This window comes from Maylandia zebra, linkage group LG16, assembly GCF_041146795.1.
Source record: "Maylandia zebra isolate NMK-2024a linkage group LG16, Mzebra_GT3a, whole genome shotgun sequence".
NCBI classification, from domain to species: Eukaryota; Metazoa; Chordata; class Actinopteri; order Cichliformes; family Cichlidae; genus Maylandia; species Maylandia zebra.
Window position 1 is genome coordinate 8,064,249 of NC_135182.1, and position 16,690 is coordinate 8,080,938.

Genomic DNA, 16,690 nt, shown 5'->3' on the forward strand with positions numbered 1-16,690 from the left:
CATGCTGCTTAGGTGTGCTGAATTAGCTAGCACAATACACATAAGTCTATATACCATAGACAATATAAAAGATGGATGTAACCACTGTTATGTTGGCTGTCGATTTTGACCCAACATTTTGAGGCTTTAGCGTAAGAGTTTGGACCTTCCACCATGCTGGTACTTCTGAGCCAGAAGTTCTTGTATTTGGATTAAAAGGATGGAGTGCTTACTAGCTAATTAGTAGCTAACGCTAGGCAGCATTGTGAATACAGCCAGAGACAGTATAAAAGACGGCTGTAGCAACTATGAGATTCACATGAGCATCTTGACCTGACGTCACCCTCTTGGTATTGTGATACTTGACAACCAAGGTGTGGATGTTAACAGGAAACCACACACTAACTGGCTAACGAGTTGTCAGTCACATGTTGCTAACCAATAAGTATTTCCTGGATAATCCTACTTTCTAAACCTCTTTTGGTTGATTTCTCCACGGACTTCTATAGGACCATTAGCCTTTTTCTAACCACAGGTATCATCCGCTGGTGGCCAAAAAAAGGGATGCAGGTTTGTATTTATGTATTTACTGGCTTCACTTTTGGAAGCTACAGCCATGTAAAATCGAATTCACCAAAAGAGAACCACAAGCTTCTTGGAATGTCCACATCAGTTACTAAGTGATAATGGTGGGTAAATTCCATGAAAATGCTCCAAAAGGCACCAACAGCAATAACAAACCTAAGAGCTCCAGGTCAGTGACTCCGGTTAGAGGAGCTAACTTACGTGCTGCTGCATTACCTTATTACAATATTTATTGCAATACTTTGATTGTCTGTGTGCAGCAGGTAGGCTGATAGGTGGCCTCATTCAGTCTGTGTTGTCTGCTGCGTTGCTTCCTATTTCCTGTAACCTGCTGATCAGCCACCTGTTGTACCATGTTGAACAGCACAGCAGGATTTTTTCCCTGCTGAAAGAGCCCTGACTAGCCAAAGATTATCACAAGACTGCAAACAACCCGTAATGCAACACAGTCTTACAATGTTGCGCTACTGCAGTCTCATTTCATAAGCAACACCGAAGTTAGGAATAGGTAGTTGTCTAGTTCTCTGTTATTTAAATAATTCTACTTTTTAAACCTAACGTCCACAAGTCTGACATTTGGTGCAGTATGACAACAAATAAGATGAGAAAGTGTTTGCGTTCCCTAAGGATGAGGGAGCAGAAGCAGCTCAGCACTTGGCTGGAACTTTGAGTTGACTGGAGCTTTGGTGCACAAGCCAAATGTCTGTACACACACACACTCTAACACACACACACACACACACACTCTAACACAAACATGCGTGGAGAGACGAGGAACAAATCACAGCAGTGAGCTGGCGTAATGCTGTAATCAACAGGCCTTCTGACGACTCACACTCACATAAATAACAACCCAGACGATTCAGAGAGTTTTCACCGTCTAAGTTTGACTGTTCTTTCTTTAGCACCAGTGTTAATCGGATTGGATTAACACTGCGCGCTTTAAACTTGGTGAAATAACAGAATCCTTTGCAGACAGAATAGATGGGATAAATGGGAAACCCCAATAGAAAGTCCAAATAAATGGCTGTAAATCTGCTTGGAAATCATGCAGTCTTTTTCTTTGCTTACAGTGATAACTGCTGGTGCATTACATGACTCATAGGTTGTTGAAATATTGGATGTAACTGTGTAATTATTCGTGAGGAGGAGTTAACCAGGTGGACACTGTGCCTGCTTTGTGTTATGTGTATGCAGTAAGTGACATTTATTGTGCTGATCCATTGCTTCACTCTGATTTTAGTCAGTTTTTTGTTTTCCTCTGTTGGCGTTCACTCGTCCTTATTCTCTACATACAGCTCTGTGACGTGGGAGGAATTTTATTTCTCTAAAAATACACACTGGCCTTTGAACATGACCTTTACCGATTTTATTCTTTTTGTTCCACAGCAGGAAGGAGGCTATAGCTAGCTCACTTGCAGAATTAAGGTGTACTTGCATATCAATACTGATGCTTTAAGTGTGCTTGTGGCTATTTAATGTTACTTTCAGGAGCGATCCTTTGTCGCCAGAATCAAGTTTGTCTCCCCATTAACCCTGTCTTCACCCTTACGTTTTGCATGTACAGGAAGAACTCCCCCTACAGGACACTGGAGCCTGTGCGCCCCCCTGTTGTACCCAATGATTATGTCTCCAGCCCTACCAGAAACAATATGGCAGGGGGACAGCTTCCAAGTCCGGCCCGCACCGCTACCCTCAACCATCGACCCCGAACATACAGGTAGCCGGGTCAGTGGGTAAACGTGGCCTGCCAGAATGGGATTCAGAGCTTTTCCTTTTCCCTGCTGAAATTCTTTTGCATCTCTGATAAAACTTTGAAAAACTTTAAAATCACTGCTGGGTTTTTTGTTGTTGTTTTTTTGTTTAGACATATTTTTCATTTCAGCCTGCTTAAAAAGCTAAAGGAGAGATTGTTTTCTCTCTCATCCTCACGCAGTGTGTTTTAGTTCATGCTTCCATTCTTGGTCATTTACAGCTGATCTAATTGGCTTGCACGGTGACTAAACATATTTCAGAACACCTGGAGAGTCATTTTTCAGTTCAAGACAAAATGTATCCTGCAGAAAACATTCCCAGCTTTTAACTTCATCAACAAAATAAAATACAGGGAGAAAGATTTCAATATCACACTACAGCTATAGCCGTACAGCCACAAAATCAAAGAATTGGCCTTTAAAAAGTCTTGATCAACGTTAGAAGCTTAAATCTGAGCATCTAATGAAATCTGCTATAAAACGTCGCTCCAGATACTGACAAACAAATGCATATTTCATGCGGCACTGCAGAAATACAGTCTTGTACAAAAGTGGTCACGTTCCTCTAGGCCTCTGTAATCGTTCACCTGCTCTGGCTTCTCTGCTGCTGTCCAGTGTTTCCTCTGTGGATTTGCTCAGCAATCACGCTCAGGGAGTACATGCTTGTTATGGTTCATTTCAAATACACTGTTCATTGCTAAAAGGATTTTATGTAGTTATTTTATTAACCTAATCATACGTGTTAGTGTTACTGCTGAGAGAACACAGAGGACTCACAGAACTAACTTTCTGTTTACACCCTCACAGCATCAACTAACTGATTTTATTCTTTCATTCATTTTCAGCTTGTAGTTTTCTTTTGTCTCCTCTGCAGTTTATGTAGCTGTTGGTGTCCTGGATGGGAGAGAGAGGCAAATACTTTGAAAGCAGAGCTTTGAATTTTGCATTCGCAAATAAATGTTTAAGTCTTTGACAGTGTTTACATGTTAATCTCACAGACAGCATAAAAGATGGACGTAGCCACCATGTCACCACCTTTCAGGCTCCTGGTAGCATTTTAGCCATCTGTGTGTTTTATACTCTTCATACTCTTCATATGTGATAAAAAAGTATGACCAGTTAAGGGCTGGACCAGACTCTCACTTTCCAATAACGTGATTGACAGGTGCGTAGCCAATGAACATAATCCTCTTTTCTGACACTTGGAAAAGTCATAAATGTTACAAAAAGAGTTTCATCATGAACTAGTCATTGAGCCACAGAGCAATAGAGATGTATGGTGGTTTTCTTGTAGATTTCTGTACAACCAGTATGCTTTCTGCAAACACAAGAGTTTCCCTCTGTAAAAAGAATGCAGGTTCACTTTTTTAGACCCAGAATTTACGTTCTTGTTATGCTGTCTGTGGTTGCTCTAAAAGGCACCCTTTGCAGTAATTGTGCAGCGCTGATGTAGCATTTTAAAAATGAATAAACAAAAGTATAGATTATTTAGAGCCCTGTTTTGTCCAATCACAGCTCTGCCTCAAACTATTCTCAAGTCCTTCCCATCCAGTCACCACCTTCAACTCAGTCACTCTAAAACTGATCAGATTGCATGTGCTGTGTTTATGGTTTCATTGCTCCTGTGATGATGTTAGCTCTCTCTCATTCTGCTGCTGTTTGCTCTGCTGTTTCTTGTCTTTGCACTTTTCTTTTCATCTTCATCAGCGAGCCATCCTCTGCCCCTGCTGCCTTTGCCTTTAATATTTGTTTGCTTTTATCTGTTGCTCTCTTTGTGCCTTTTGAAAAATCATGACTGAGTAAGCAATCAGTCAGCGTTTCATATCCACTTTTTTTTTTAAATTGTTTACATTTTCTGGAGTGTAAAAATAGAGCTGTTTTTTTTGTTGATTGTGTAATTTTGGAAAACGGTGAAATACTACACATCAAGTTTTCTTGGTCTCCAAGTTCAGAGGTCTTTTTTATTTGTAAACATGATATTAACAATGTTATAAAGCAAAAAAATAAGTTCCTCACAGCAGAATTACTCAACAGCCTTGCTGCTCATTAAATCCAGTTCCAGGTTGTGAGGCTGAGAAATCAGCTCATATCAAATCTTTTGTTTCAGTTCATTAATTCTTATTAGCAAAGACGAGCGTGTACAAAACATCCAGTTAGAGGCTGATGCCATGTGACTCCTGTTTGCTGCTTTATTAGCGTTCGTGTTGTAAATGACTTGCTAGGCCAGACGGCGTAGTGTAAGAGGGCGAAGGCTGGAAGCAAGAAAGAATAAAGTAGAAAAAATAATATGAATATGAAACTATATTGGACCTTTATTATTGGCGGGCTGATATTAGCTATTTGCATTTATAATGGCTGGAAAATTAAAGGTAATAAAAGCAGCTGCTTAGTGTAAATTATTGAGATTTAAGGTAACGCTTTGGCCCCACAACAACTGATTTGGAACTGAACAGAGACCAAAAAAACTATGTAAAAAATGGTAATTGAAAAATGACTAAAAATAAATAACGTAAATATGATTTCTGTCCTTTATTCCTTTCTGGCTCATTTGTGACCGTATCACAGGCCAGACTTTGGAAATCACTCATCTAGACGATGTGTTTCCTGCATTCACTGCTGAGCCAAATGTAGGCTTGCTGCAGGCCATGTGTGCCCAGCTGCCATCGTGCAGGAGACAGCTCAACTCCTTTTTATCTGTGTAGTGTCAATTTATTCTCTCATCAAAAGCTGATTTCATTTCAAAGTTGAAACTGTTTTGTTTCATTGTTGAAGCATCCTGGTAATACGACTTTTGGTCATTTTAATTGTGACCTGTATCACTCTCTTCTCTTTGCCCTCACCCCCCAACTTGTCACTTGGCTGCCCCTCCCTGGGCCTGGTTCGGCCAGAGCTTTCTTCCTGTTAAAAGGGAGTCCTTAAACCGAAACCTGAATGTTTGTAGGGCTTTCCACACAGAGAGAGCAATGTCCTATCACATAGTTTACACCAATAAATGTTTAAAGACATACTTGGTGTACATTTGCTATAGTCTCTCCTTATAGGTCGTCTTTAAGTGTAGCCAAAATTAGTGGGGGGGTTATGACTTTCATGAGCCAAGTCAAAGAGCTTTATGACCTGTTTGAGAAATTGCTGTTTTGTTTCCATGCGTGCCATAGATAATCTTATCCTATTGGTCACAGAACCTGCTGTAGTACTGGTGGTGAGGTGGGACATTTGACATTCATTTCAATGCTTTTTCAGCTTGAATGCTTTTATCAGAGGAGTCATGAAATAAAGGTTTGATAGGAGATTACTTGGCCTTGCAGCTCAGTGATTCTGGTATTTTACCCATTTCTAACTGAATCCAAGGTGGAACACATCCCTATGCAGGACCCTGACTTCCCCCACTCTGTGTGTGTGTGTGTGTGTGTGTGTGTGTGTGTGTGTGTGTGTGTGTGTGTGTGTGCAGTGGTAGCAGTGGAGGCAGCCATCCCAGCAGCAGCAGTCGGAGCAGCAGTAGAGAGAACAGCGGCAGCGGCAGCGTGGGCATTCCCATTGCTGTGCCCACACCCTCCCCACCCTCCACATTCCCGGGTAACACACAGAAATATACACGTCTGTGCTACACACCTGCCCACCATTCCTCCAATTCTAACTGGACTCTTTGTACTATTAAGATTTTATATTTTAAAGTCCTTCTAAAGTTATAAACTATATAAACAGCTTAATTTTTGTGTGTAATTTCTGTGCTTGAAATTCAGCTCCCCCTGCTGTTTGTGCTTTGTCACTCACTCCCTCCTATAACCTTATTTCCTAACTCCTTCCTCCTTTCCATCCTTCCTTTTCTTCTGCCTGAAGTTTCCCCGACTGCCGGACCTGCTAGCTCATCCTCTACCGCCCCTAACTCTTCCCCTTCCCCGTCCCCAACTCCTTCCTCTTTCTCCTCCTCCTCCTCCACCACAACCTTAACACAACCCAACGCACCTCTGCCGCCGAGCTCACCTTCTCAACATGCCAACTCACCTTCCCAAGCAAACTCTCAAGCGAATGCGCCAAACGCCGGCACCTCCCCCCCCTCTAAATCTTCCACAAGCACATCCGAAGTCCAATCGGAGCTGCTTCCCCCTGCCCCTCCCCCTCCACTTTCCTCCTCCTCCTCTTCTTCATCACCCACTGAAGGTGAGTTTTCAGGGACACCTCTGCTCTCCAAACATCACCAAGTCCTCCTTTTTTCTCTCTGTTTCTGTGGATTTTATCCCCACCCCGGGGAGCTAATCTTTAACTCTTTCCTTCATGTTTAACACAGAAAATTAAAATGGAATTGAATCACTGATTGATTGATACGCAGTGTATTAAGAAAATATGAGTTTATAACGTTGCCCCTCTTTGCTGGTCAGGCCCTATCGTCCCTCAGTTCTACAGTATGAACCGGCCTCAGCCTCGACAGCAAACCCCACAGGTGGGGGGGTCACTGCCTTACCGCCGCCCCCCATCGGTGACTGGTCAGCCAATTACAACCCAGAATCAGGTCAATGGCGGTCCCTACTACAACCAGAGCCCAGGTATGCAGTATAAAAGCAGCCACCAGTCACTCCACTCCCACATTGAGAAAGTTTGGTAAAAGTTTTGTCTTTTGTGCTTGCAGCCTCTCCCCCGCCCCCCTCCCTGCTCCAGTTCACCCCTCAACTTCCTCTGATGGGGTTTGTAGCTCGAGTTCAGGAGTCCAGTGAGTATTAATCTGGATTCTTTTTCAGTAATTTATCAGAGAAATGTTTCTGCACATCATTTTTCTCTTGAACATCTGTGTGTCAAAACGGATGACATCATCAGCTTTTAAGCCCAGATTCAGTTCAGCTTGTATAAAGTATCCCCAACCTCCAGTTTCAGACGCCCCCCCTCCCTCGCAGCCTGCCACTGAGAACCAAGTAGCGCACGAGGAGGCCCTGCCCACTCCTCAGCCAGCTGAGGATGGGCATGAAGAGGAGGACTCAGCAGTAGTGGAGTATAACGACCCGTATGCTGAAGAAGACCCACCGTGGGCCCCCAGGAACTACTTAGAGAAAGGTACACCACAGAAATACACAGAGGCAACAAAGTACTTGCAGTTTGCATTGTTTATGAGGTTGTGTTAGATCACTCCATCAGTGTTCCTTGAATTAGTTGCTCATATATGTAGCCTTAAACTGTGTCTCCGGGTAGAATAACACAACTTGGATTTAAGGTTGTCTACCCGGAAAACCTAATTCCCAAAGTCCCCCAAAAATCTTAAGTCAGGTATTGATGTCTTTTATACTCATTAATTGCTTTGGATATTATTGGATTAGTTGTTGCATTAATCACAGGGGTGAGCAGTTTTTTAGTTTCCATTTGTGCGTAAAAACTGAAATGCATGCAATTACATTTACTGCACTGCTTCTGGTGAAATGACTGAACCTTCTGCTGTTTAGTAATCATATATTGGTGTGTTTGTCGCCCTCCAGTGGTGGCCATCTACGACTACACGGCCGACAAGGAGGACGAGCTGTCGTTCCAAGAAGGAGCGATCATATACGTCATCAAGAAGAACGAGGACGGGTGGTTTGAAGGAGTGATGAACTCGACCACCGGTCTCTTCCCTGGAAACTACGTAGAGTCCATCATGCACTACGCTGACTGAGCCAAACGTGTCTGTAATCACAGCTGCGGTCAAGAACTAGAAGGGAAAATGTGACCCTGTTCCATGTTGCCATTTGTCTCCTTAAATTCACACTAATTGGTCACAAGAAAGTCAGAGCTTGTGAAAACAAAACGACCACTTAATCAATAACAGGCTTTACCTTAGTGCTTTAGGACTAAGAGGGGTTTCAGGTGTGAGATATTCATTTAAAAACACCTGAGACCTGTCTACCTGCAAGTAAAAAGTCAGTAAAGTTCTTTGGGTATCTTCTTTTCAACCCCGTGTAATTCAAAGAAATTATGAAATGCGGTGCTTTCCAGCCACACAACAGCTCTGTTTCTCTGAAGAATGACTACACACATTTTAGAAAAGAACGTTTAAGTGGGACCTGATGGTACAGGTGTTGCCACACATTCAGGGTGTGTCTCGGTCATACAAATGTGTGTATGCTGCAGAAGTGATAATTGTCCTAATAATCTAAGTCCTACTAATCAAAAGAAATGACTGCACCCAGAAGATCAAGACATGAGTAGGACACATTTGATTTTGTTTTTTTTAATCACAAGAAATTGATTTTAAGATGTTGACATAAGAAATTTGTTCTCTTGCAACACATGTTGTGCAGAACTTTTTTCCATTTCTCATACAGATGTGAAACCATTTAGTATGTAAGTGTGGTTAAATGTTATAAATCATAGACATGATCACAGCAGAGTGATTCTTATAATAGTAGAGCTGAAAATCTAGACATAAGCCAGTGATGTTGATTCAAATGGACACTGTAGTGTGGAACTGTTAAAAGCTAATCCTGCGTGACTTTTAATGGTGCCAATCTCCAAAAACAAAAAAAAAAAACCAATCCTAAGAGCCTTATGAGGTGAAAGAAGGAGTTCTCTGAGGGAGGAGTCTTGGGGATAAACTTGAGATGAAGGAAACGATAAAAGAAAACACTACAGGTCAGAAAGGTTTTTATGTTAAACAAAGCGAACAGCACAAAGATCTTCAGTGACACTAAACTCAGTGAAGTTGTGTGAGTGACCTTTTTGCAAGTTGATTGGATGCCATCCTGCTCTCTTCATGGACAGTATTCAGTGAAAACTGAGCTTCTGTCCTCATAGAAAGTTCCTTTAACATCACACCACATCCTGCTGTGATGTGACGTCTGCAAGTGGAACTGTGTGTTTTCCGGTAGCTGAAGTTTTCTTGTTAGTTCTGTGTTGAATGAAGCTGCAAAGGCAGTTCTGGCTGATATAAATGTATGTGTGTAACTAAACTAACATTTTATCTAATCCACAAGAGATCTGATCAATCGCCAAGGTCAGACCAGACAGCAGAACTAAGCTCTCCTGTGTCCGACCTCATCGTGGGTTTGTTGTCGTGTAGTAAAGTGGACCTGATCTAATCGCCAGGAGGAGATTCTGGAGCTGTTATCAGTTTTGTTTTGGTTTTTTTTGTTTGTTGTTGTTTAAGTTTACAGTGTGTTTGCTTGCATGCCTGATATATAATAGACATTTTTATTCGCCATATTCTGTTTTTTCTTTTTTCTTTTCCTGTAGTTTCACCAGCTTGCTTTATGATGTCTGTTTGACCAGCTGGAGGTTGTGATGTTTCTGTGCAGTTTTTGCTTGTAATAGCCCTTTAACTGAAGCCCTGTGTGCTTGGACGTAAGACCGACTCTCAGAAAAAGGTGGATATTTTTGTGCCATATGTGTGTGTGAAGAGTTGTGTGCACGTGTGTGTGAGAACCAGTAAGAACCAAATGTTCCCTTGTTGACTGAAGTGACTTTGGACTTGAAAACAGTGTGTCCTTAATGTACAGTGTAACTTAAGAGGTGTTTTACCACAGAAACCAGAGTATGCCAAATTAAATAACAAATAAGATGAGAAACAGTTTTCCCCTATAGATGTTTGAGTTGAAGGAAAAAACGTTTTTTTTCTTGATGCTCTTAAGATAAAGATTCTCTCTTGTGTAGCTGCAAATAATTATTTTAATACCTATATACCAAGCTGACATTTTCAGATAACAATAATTGTATTTATTCATATATCCATGTACTTTCAAGTTTGAGTGCAAAGTGTTGTCCAAATTAAAATGAATACAAATCATCAGAAATTTACACACTTCTCTGTAGGAGCACAAAAAGAACAGAAGGTGTAGTGTGAAGCAGCACACAACCCTCTTTGAAAAGGTAAAAAATAAATAAATCTAGTGTAAGTTCATATGTGAACACAACGGTCGCCAGCCTTCAGACAGAATGTCTTTAATGTAGACAGCAAATCGTTTGAGCTGCTGCAAACTTTGGCTCACTCTGGTTTTTGTTTAGCCTGCAATATCCCTTTAAAGTGTGGACTAAAAAATGAGATGAACTGTGAGATGTTATGGACAGCTTCTCCAAGGCCTTTAAAAAAAGAAAGAAAAGAAAATCAAGAATCTGTTTCATTGCCCTCAGTGCAGACATTGACCTCTAAACAGGACAAGTCTGGGTTGAGATTCACAAAATATTTTAAGAGTAACCCCCAGTGCCCCCCCTGGCAAGACTCTCCTATGATAGTAATAATTTCATTACACGTGGCCACAAGAGAAAGTAAGACACCCTACAATCAGCTGAAAAAATTCTGGACACGCCCCTGCTGAATTGCACTCATCACCTTTGAGTTTCTTATAGGACCTTTGGTTTCTCTTTAGATCATCGCTTTCATTTTATTTCTGCCATCTCATTCTTCGGGATCTACCTGAAAGAACAGGCCTCAGGAGAAGCTTTCTCCTTTCCAAAGTGAACATGACTGAAAGCACAATGTTCTTTAAGTGAAAATACTAAATAAATGTCTTAACAATAAGCATGTACTACTGTTGGGTATTTATCAGACTGGACGGTAGAAACTGCGTACAGAAGAGTTAAGTTTTTTTTGTTGAAAGGTGAAGATAAGAAATAATAATTAAATGCGTATGCTCACAAGAACTGAGAATATTTAAAAAAAAAAAAAAAAAAAAAATATATATATATATATATATATATATATATATATATATATATATATATATATATATATATATATATATATATATATATATATATTTATTTATTTATTAATTTTTTTTTTTTTTTTTTTTTTTTTTTTTTTTCACAAACCTGCTTAAAGGTAAAAAAGAAACGCAATGAAAGAACACTTTTAAGAGTGTATCGACAATTGTCATTTTATTTCGACAGGACAAAACGCCGGAAATGATAACGCGAGGACTGATCGGTAAAGGAAGAAGCTCTTTATCTAGTCAAACTACTATTTTATGGTCAGCTGTAGCTTTTAAAGTGACTTTTATTGGATGACACCTCACGCTTTTCGAGTCTAAAATTGCTGCTTTCCTATAGATTACTTAAACGAGTTTATTTTAAGGGGGAAGTGAAACGCCACTGTACGAAACTACATTACCCGTAATGCAGCTCGGTATGACCGACGTACTGTCGTGAATTTAAACTGCTAATACGTCGGTCACCGACTCTCAACAGTCGTGAAAACACCTGGACAAACTTGGATGTTTCTATCGGTTAATGTTTTGTTAGTTTTTGTAAGACTGTTATGCAGTTTCAGCACCGGGCAGAGTGGAGTTTGTGGGGCGGATTATTCGACTGTGAAAATGCCGCTTTATGTCAGTTAGCGCCGCAATGCTAGTTAAGCTAACTTTTTGCTAACAACTCGTTTGATCATTTTCATTCTGTAGCTTTTCAGATTTGCTCTTCAAATATGAATTAAACGCACCCGGTTCGTTGCGAGGATGCTGTATTTGCTATATTAGCTATTTAAACAAACAAAAAAAATAGTCTTATAACGGTTCCGCCCAAGCAGGAAAGATTCAGTTGAGGAAACCATGACACTCGCTCCGAAGGAACTGTCCAACCTGCTGAGCATCATCTCGGAAGAGGCTTGCACCAACTCCTTCGAAAGCCTCTCCACTCACTTTCATCATTACTTCGGGAAAGCGGAGCACTTCAGGGTCGGCTCGGTGTTGGTGATGCTTCTGCAGCAACCGGACCTGCTGCCCAGCTCCTCGCAGCGGCTCATCGCCCTCTACCTGCTGTGGGAGATGTACCGCACCGAGCCACTGGCCGCTAACCCTTTCGCCGCTGTTTTCGCGCACCTGCTGAACCCCGCACCTGCCGGAGAGGAACAGGAGAAGGTGCTGTCCGGTAGGTCTCCGTGTGAAAATGCTTTTTCCTGACTTTGTTTATGTCACCGAGAAAGAAATCAGCCAGGCCTAAACGAGCAGGACATATAGCAGCAGCGAATAAGCTTTGATACAAAGTTGAGGTTTTCTCTGAAGCTAAACTCAATATTTGAGGGTTGTGCTTTTTTTTTGCTTTTTTTTTTAAAGAGTCTAAGTCTTCGTGTTGTAACAGTGATGACCAATCAAGATTTTTGGCATCTTATACTCTAGAGTCTAGACACAAACGAGTGATGTCTCTGTGGCACATGATTGTGCTTTGAAGGACCACAGCCTTATGTAATGTTGTCCCTATCTGTTTGTCTGAAATGAGAAACAGTCTGTTTCTCATTTCAGACAAACTTGTTCAGTTCAGTTAAACATTTGCCCTCAGATCTTGCTGCCAGTGCAACACCCAGTTACACTGGCAGTCTCAGTGTGACTGTGTAACATGATGAATGAGGGCATCAGGGATTATGAAGTGTATGAAGTCTCCTGTGTTTGGTGTCCAGGCTTCCTGCCTCCCATCACCCAACCTGAGAAGTTCTTCCTGTCCCAACTGATGTTGGCACCTCCCAGGGATCTCTTCAAAAAGACACCCAGACAGGTGTCCTGCATGGATGTTGGCAACATGCCCCAGTCTGTAGACATCAGCGGGTTGCAGCTAGCGTTGGCAGGTCAGTACCCACTCACCCATAAATGATCTACTGACTGAAAGACTAGGTGTGACTGGTCAAAACTGTCACTTGTTTATACTGGTTTGTTTTAAAAGGCAATTTTTTTTCTTCTTTAATCTCTTTGCACAGATTACTTTGTTTACTTTGCACTTTGTTTCTTTTATGTTTTAATTCACTGTTTCTGTCTCTTTGTTGTTTAGAGCGTCAGTCAGAGTTGCCCACTCAGAGTAAGGCCAGTTTCCCAAGCATTCTCAATGATCCAGACCCAGACTCATCCAACTCAGGATTCGACAGCTCTGTGGCCAACCAGATCATCGAGTCTCTGGTCACAGGCCCACGCCCTCCCCTGGAAAGTAAGTGTTATTGATGATTTGTTTGTTCATTTTTCAAAAAGGCTTTTGTTATGCAGAAAACCAAGAACATTAAAAGCAGGTCACCTCAGGTGTGTGTGTGTGTGTGTGTGTGTGTGTGTGTGTAAGCAACATGAAAAGAGTATGTCTTATCATCATGTTTCTCATCATCATGTTTCTCATCACTCGGCTGGTTATTCACTTCTAGCTTACAAGTCAGGAGCTGTGTGAATTAGGAGATCACAGATGAAAAACAAGTGAACGTTTTGCTTTGCTGGCAGTTTTGTGGGTTTTCAGCTGTCAAGTGCACATCTGACTTATGTTCATCCATAAGTCAGATGAAGCAGCATGGTCACACAAGAACCTGAGTAGTTTCACTAGTGTGTGCATCAGAGCTTCAGCTCTCTGCCGTGGTGTCCCAATATTACAGTTCATTGCTGTTCATATCCTGAGACACAATGCTTGGCTCTCTGAACACGAGATCACCTTTTAAAGCTGGCACACATGTAGCCATGGTTACTAGAGTAGACCGCCACCCATGAATAAAGCTACGTCTGAAACAGAACAGGATTATCACAAGTGTTTCAATATCGTTGTTTAATCCTCAGGTCACTTCCGCCCTGAGTTCATCCGGCCGCCGCCTCCTCTCCACGTGTGTGAGGACGAGCTGGCGTGGCTGAACCCCACCGAGCCAGATCACAGCATCCAGTGGGATCGCTCCATGTGTGTGAAGAACAGCACCGGCGTGGAGATCAAACGCATCATGTCCAAGGCCTTCAAGAGCCCGCTGTCTGCACAGCAGCAATCACAGGTGGCTCAGCCATTTAATGCTTCTCTTAAAGTCAGGCACTGCAATTCTATTTAAACTGAAACTATGGTGCTGCCACCAGCTGCCTTTGGAGTGCAACCAGATAAACCCAGAGAGGAATTTCAGGGTTAAAGTTGCTACTTCACAAAAGGAGAAAAGCATAAGACAAATATATTAAGACAAGACATTAAAACATGGTTTGAAAAGAGTCCGAATGTGAAATCAACAGGAATAAAATGGAATGATGTGGATTAATCAGAGGATAAAAATGGTAGTTTACAGCTGATTGATAGTGGGAGTTTATTTCTGTTTCTCCAGACACTGGAGGACAGTATGCATCTTTATACAAGATGGTAATTATTTATAATTAACCATCCAAACTTAACATCTTTTGTCTTACCATCACTTCCAGACCCAGAGAGCTTCGTTATACAGTCTGTTGTTACCGAGGATTAGCTCTGTGAACTAGCAATCTGTCCAGAGCATACCTCGCTTCTGACCCCAGGACAGCTGGGCTAGGCTCCAGCACCCCGTTGACCCTGAATTATGAAGAGAGGGTTTACAAGAGAAAGCATAAAATCTTTGTTTCCAGATGTGGAGCCAGTAATGGTTTAAACTTTTAATATTATTACATTATCAGAGGTAATATATTTATCATTTGTAGTTTTTTCCTCCTTCAGTGTATTTGAAATGCAGCGTGTAAATCTTTGCTTGTCAGTAACTCCCTGCATGCTCTGTCACTGCAGCTGCTGGCTGAGCTGGAGAAGGACCCGAAGCTGGTTTACCACATCGGTCTGTCTCCGGTGAAGCTGCCTGACCTGGTTGAGAACAACCCGCTGGTGGCCATCGAGATGCTGCTAAAGCTGATGCAGAGCAGCCAGATCACAGAATATTTCTCAGTGCTGGTCAACATGGACATGTCGCTGCACTCCATGGAGGTCGTCAACAGGTGGGGGCACGGAGCCGTGGAGCTGCTTACAGAAAAAGGCCAAATGTGTGATCTGAAAAAAAAAAAAAAAGACAAAACAACCAAAGCCAGGACAATGATCAGAACACTGATGTCAGTGTGCTGAGGTTTGAAAAGTCAAACTAAAAATAAAGTTTTGTTTGTTTTTTAATCCAGTCTTCAAAAGATTTTCGAGGTTTTGTGGGGTTTGTGTCACTGGTTGCTTTTTAATCTGCGCTATGTGTGACTCGAGTAAAGCGGCCTCTCGTCAGTAAGCCCAGTTCTAGTCTCTAAACTAAACTCGGCTCACGCTATGACTCATTCAGAAGCTGACTGACTAAACTGGGTCTGTTTTAAGAGGTGTTAAAAGTTTCATTGTCAAAAGTGGAAATGTCACTCTTTGGGGGTTGTTTTTGTCCGCAGGTTGACCACAGCTGTGGATTTGCCTCCTGAGTTTATCCACCTCTACATCTCTAACTGCATCTCCACCTGTGAGCAAATCAAAGACAAATACATGCAGGTAGAGTACAACACGCAATGTAGTGATGCTTCTTCATATTTAATCATAATCCTTGAAAAAAAAAAATCCATAAAAGAACAAAGAACTCCTCAAGTTTTGGAGCAGAAAGTCAGTATGTTGAACACACACACCCCTGCTAATAAGTACTAAATAACAGACTAATAAAACAGTAGAATGACTTGAGGACACAGACTATAGCTCAGACTTGTTGACAGGGCTGTACCGCACAGCTCACCCCACTCTGAATGAGAATCTTCTGAACTGGTTCAATGTGTTTTCCAGTAAATTGGAGACCATGCTTTGTGTGGTGTTATTAGGTATTAATCACACTTTCTTTCTTCCAGAATCGTCTGGTCCGTCTGGTCTGTGTCTTCCTGCAGTCGCTCATCCGGAACAAGATTATCAATGTTCAGGACCTCTTCATCGAGGTTCAGGCTTTCTGCATCGAGTTCAGCCGCATCCGCGAGGCCGCCGGCCTCTTCCGCCTCCTCAAGACTCTGGACACTGGAGAAAACCCCACTGAGGCCAAACCTGCCAAATAATACTCGTCATAGATGCTACACGGGCGGGACTGAAGCAGCGGCTAAACGAGGACGGTTTGCTCTAATGCACACTCGTAGTGTCCCTGTACATCACAGAAGGAGAAGACTGTGCAGCTCAGAGGAAATACTGTAAATATGTTATGAAGTCCTTCAAATTTGAGTCATTTCTCTATATGCTCATCTTCTACAGTCCAGGTCTGCCTGAAGGACAGCAGCATTTCCTTTTTTCCCAGTGCTCTCCCCTTTGGAAAATGAAACCTCCTGAGTTTGTTTCATTAAAGAGATCGTTTATTTGACTCGGTGTAGTTGTATTTTTGGATTGTTACATTTCTCTTGTCACTCACATGTGCTGCCTGCCTGCCATGGTGAGTACTTGAATGGCTGTGACACTCAAATCTTTTTATACAGACGGACACAGTATTTCCTGTAGACAGTTTAAAGACTCTAAATATATTCTACATTTTAAGAAAGAATATATCTGTTAAATATTAAGTTGTAGCTAAGAGTGAACATGGTGTCAGTCTAACTGCCAAAGAAGGCTAAAAACAACTTTTACTGATGTATCTGAACAGCAGCCAGGATAACAGCTGGCTGATCCCACCGCTGCAGTTCTCCTTTAGCATTTACCACACACTGGTCTACTGCTTATGTTCATTTTTGGGAATTGCTGTACCGCCAGTTATTAATTTCACACCA

The 16,690-nt window shown here is 41.8% G+C and overlaps 2 protein-coding genes across 6 annotated transcripts in view; both read left to right on the forward strand.

Moving 5' to 3' along the window:
• The window catches only part of LOC101476771 (abl interactor 2), a 37,064-nt gene extending 26,273 nt beyond the window's left edge, over positions 1–10,791 (forward strand). For 2 of the 5 annotated variants that reach the window (XM_014410276.3, XM_014410277.3), the window contains 7 exons: positions 2,132–2,284; positions 5,767–5,891; positions 6,156–6,476; positions 6,695–6,859; positions 6,943–7,023; positions 7,179–7,361; positions 7,778–10,791. In XM_014410276.3, the coding sequence (XP_014265762.2) occupies positions 2,132–2,284; positions 5,767–5,891; positions 6,156–6,476; positions 6,695–6,859; positions 6,943–7,023; positions 7,179–7,361; positions 7,778–7,953 (1,204 nt within the window). In that variant the 3' untranslated portion in view covers positions 7,954–10,791. The remainder of the gene's footprint in view (positions 1–2,131; positions 2,285–5,766; positions 5,892–6,155; positions 6,477–6,694; positions 6,860–6,942; positions 7,024–7,178; positions 7,362–7,777) is intronic. The other 3 variants (XM_014410278.3, XM_014410279.3, XM_076874622.1) reach the window with 2 other exon arrangements.
• Positions 10,792–11,199: 408 nt separating this feature from the next.
• Positions 11,200–16,290, forward strand: cnot11 (CCR4-NOT transcription complex, subunit 11). Its single transcript, XM_004566307.4, has 7 exons — positions 11,200–12,137; positions 12,664–12,828; positions 13,029–13,181; positions 13,787–13,989; positions 14,733–14,935; positions 15,356–15,452; positions 15,797–16,290. Exons 1-7 carry the CDS (start codon positions 11,819–11,821, stop codon positions 15,992–15,994), a joined length of 1,338 nt encoding a protein of 445 aa, XP_004566364.1. The 5' UTR covers positions 11,200–11,818; the 3' UTR covers positions 15,995–16,290.
• Positions 16,291–16,690: the final 400 nt, after the last annotated feature.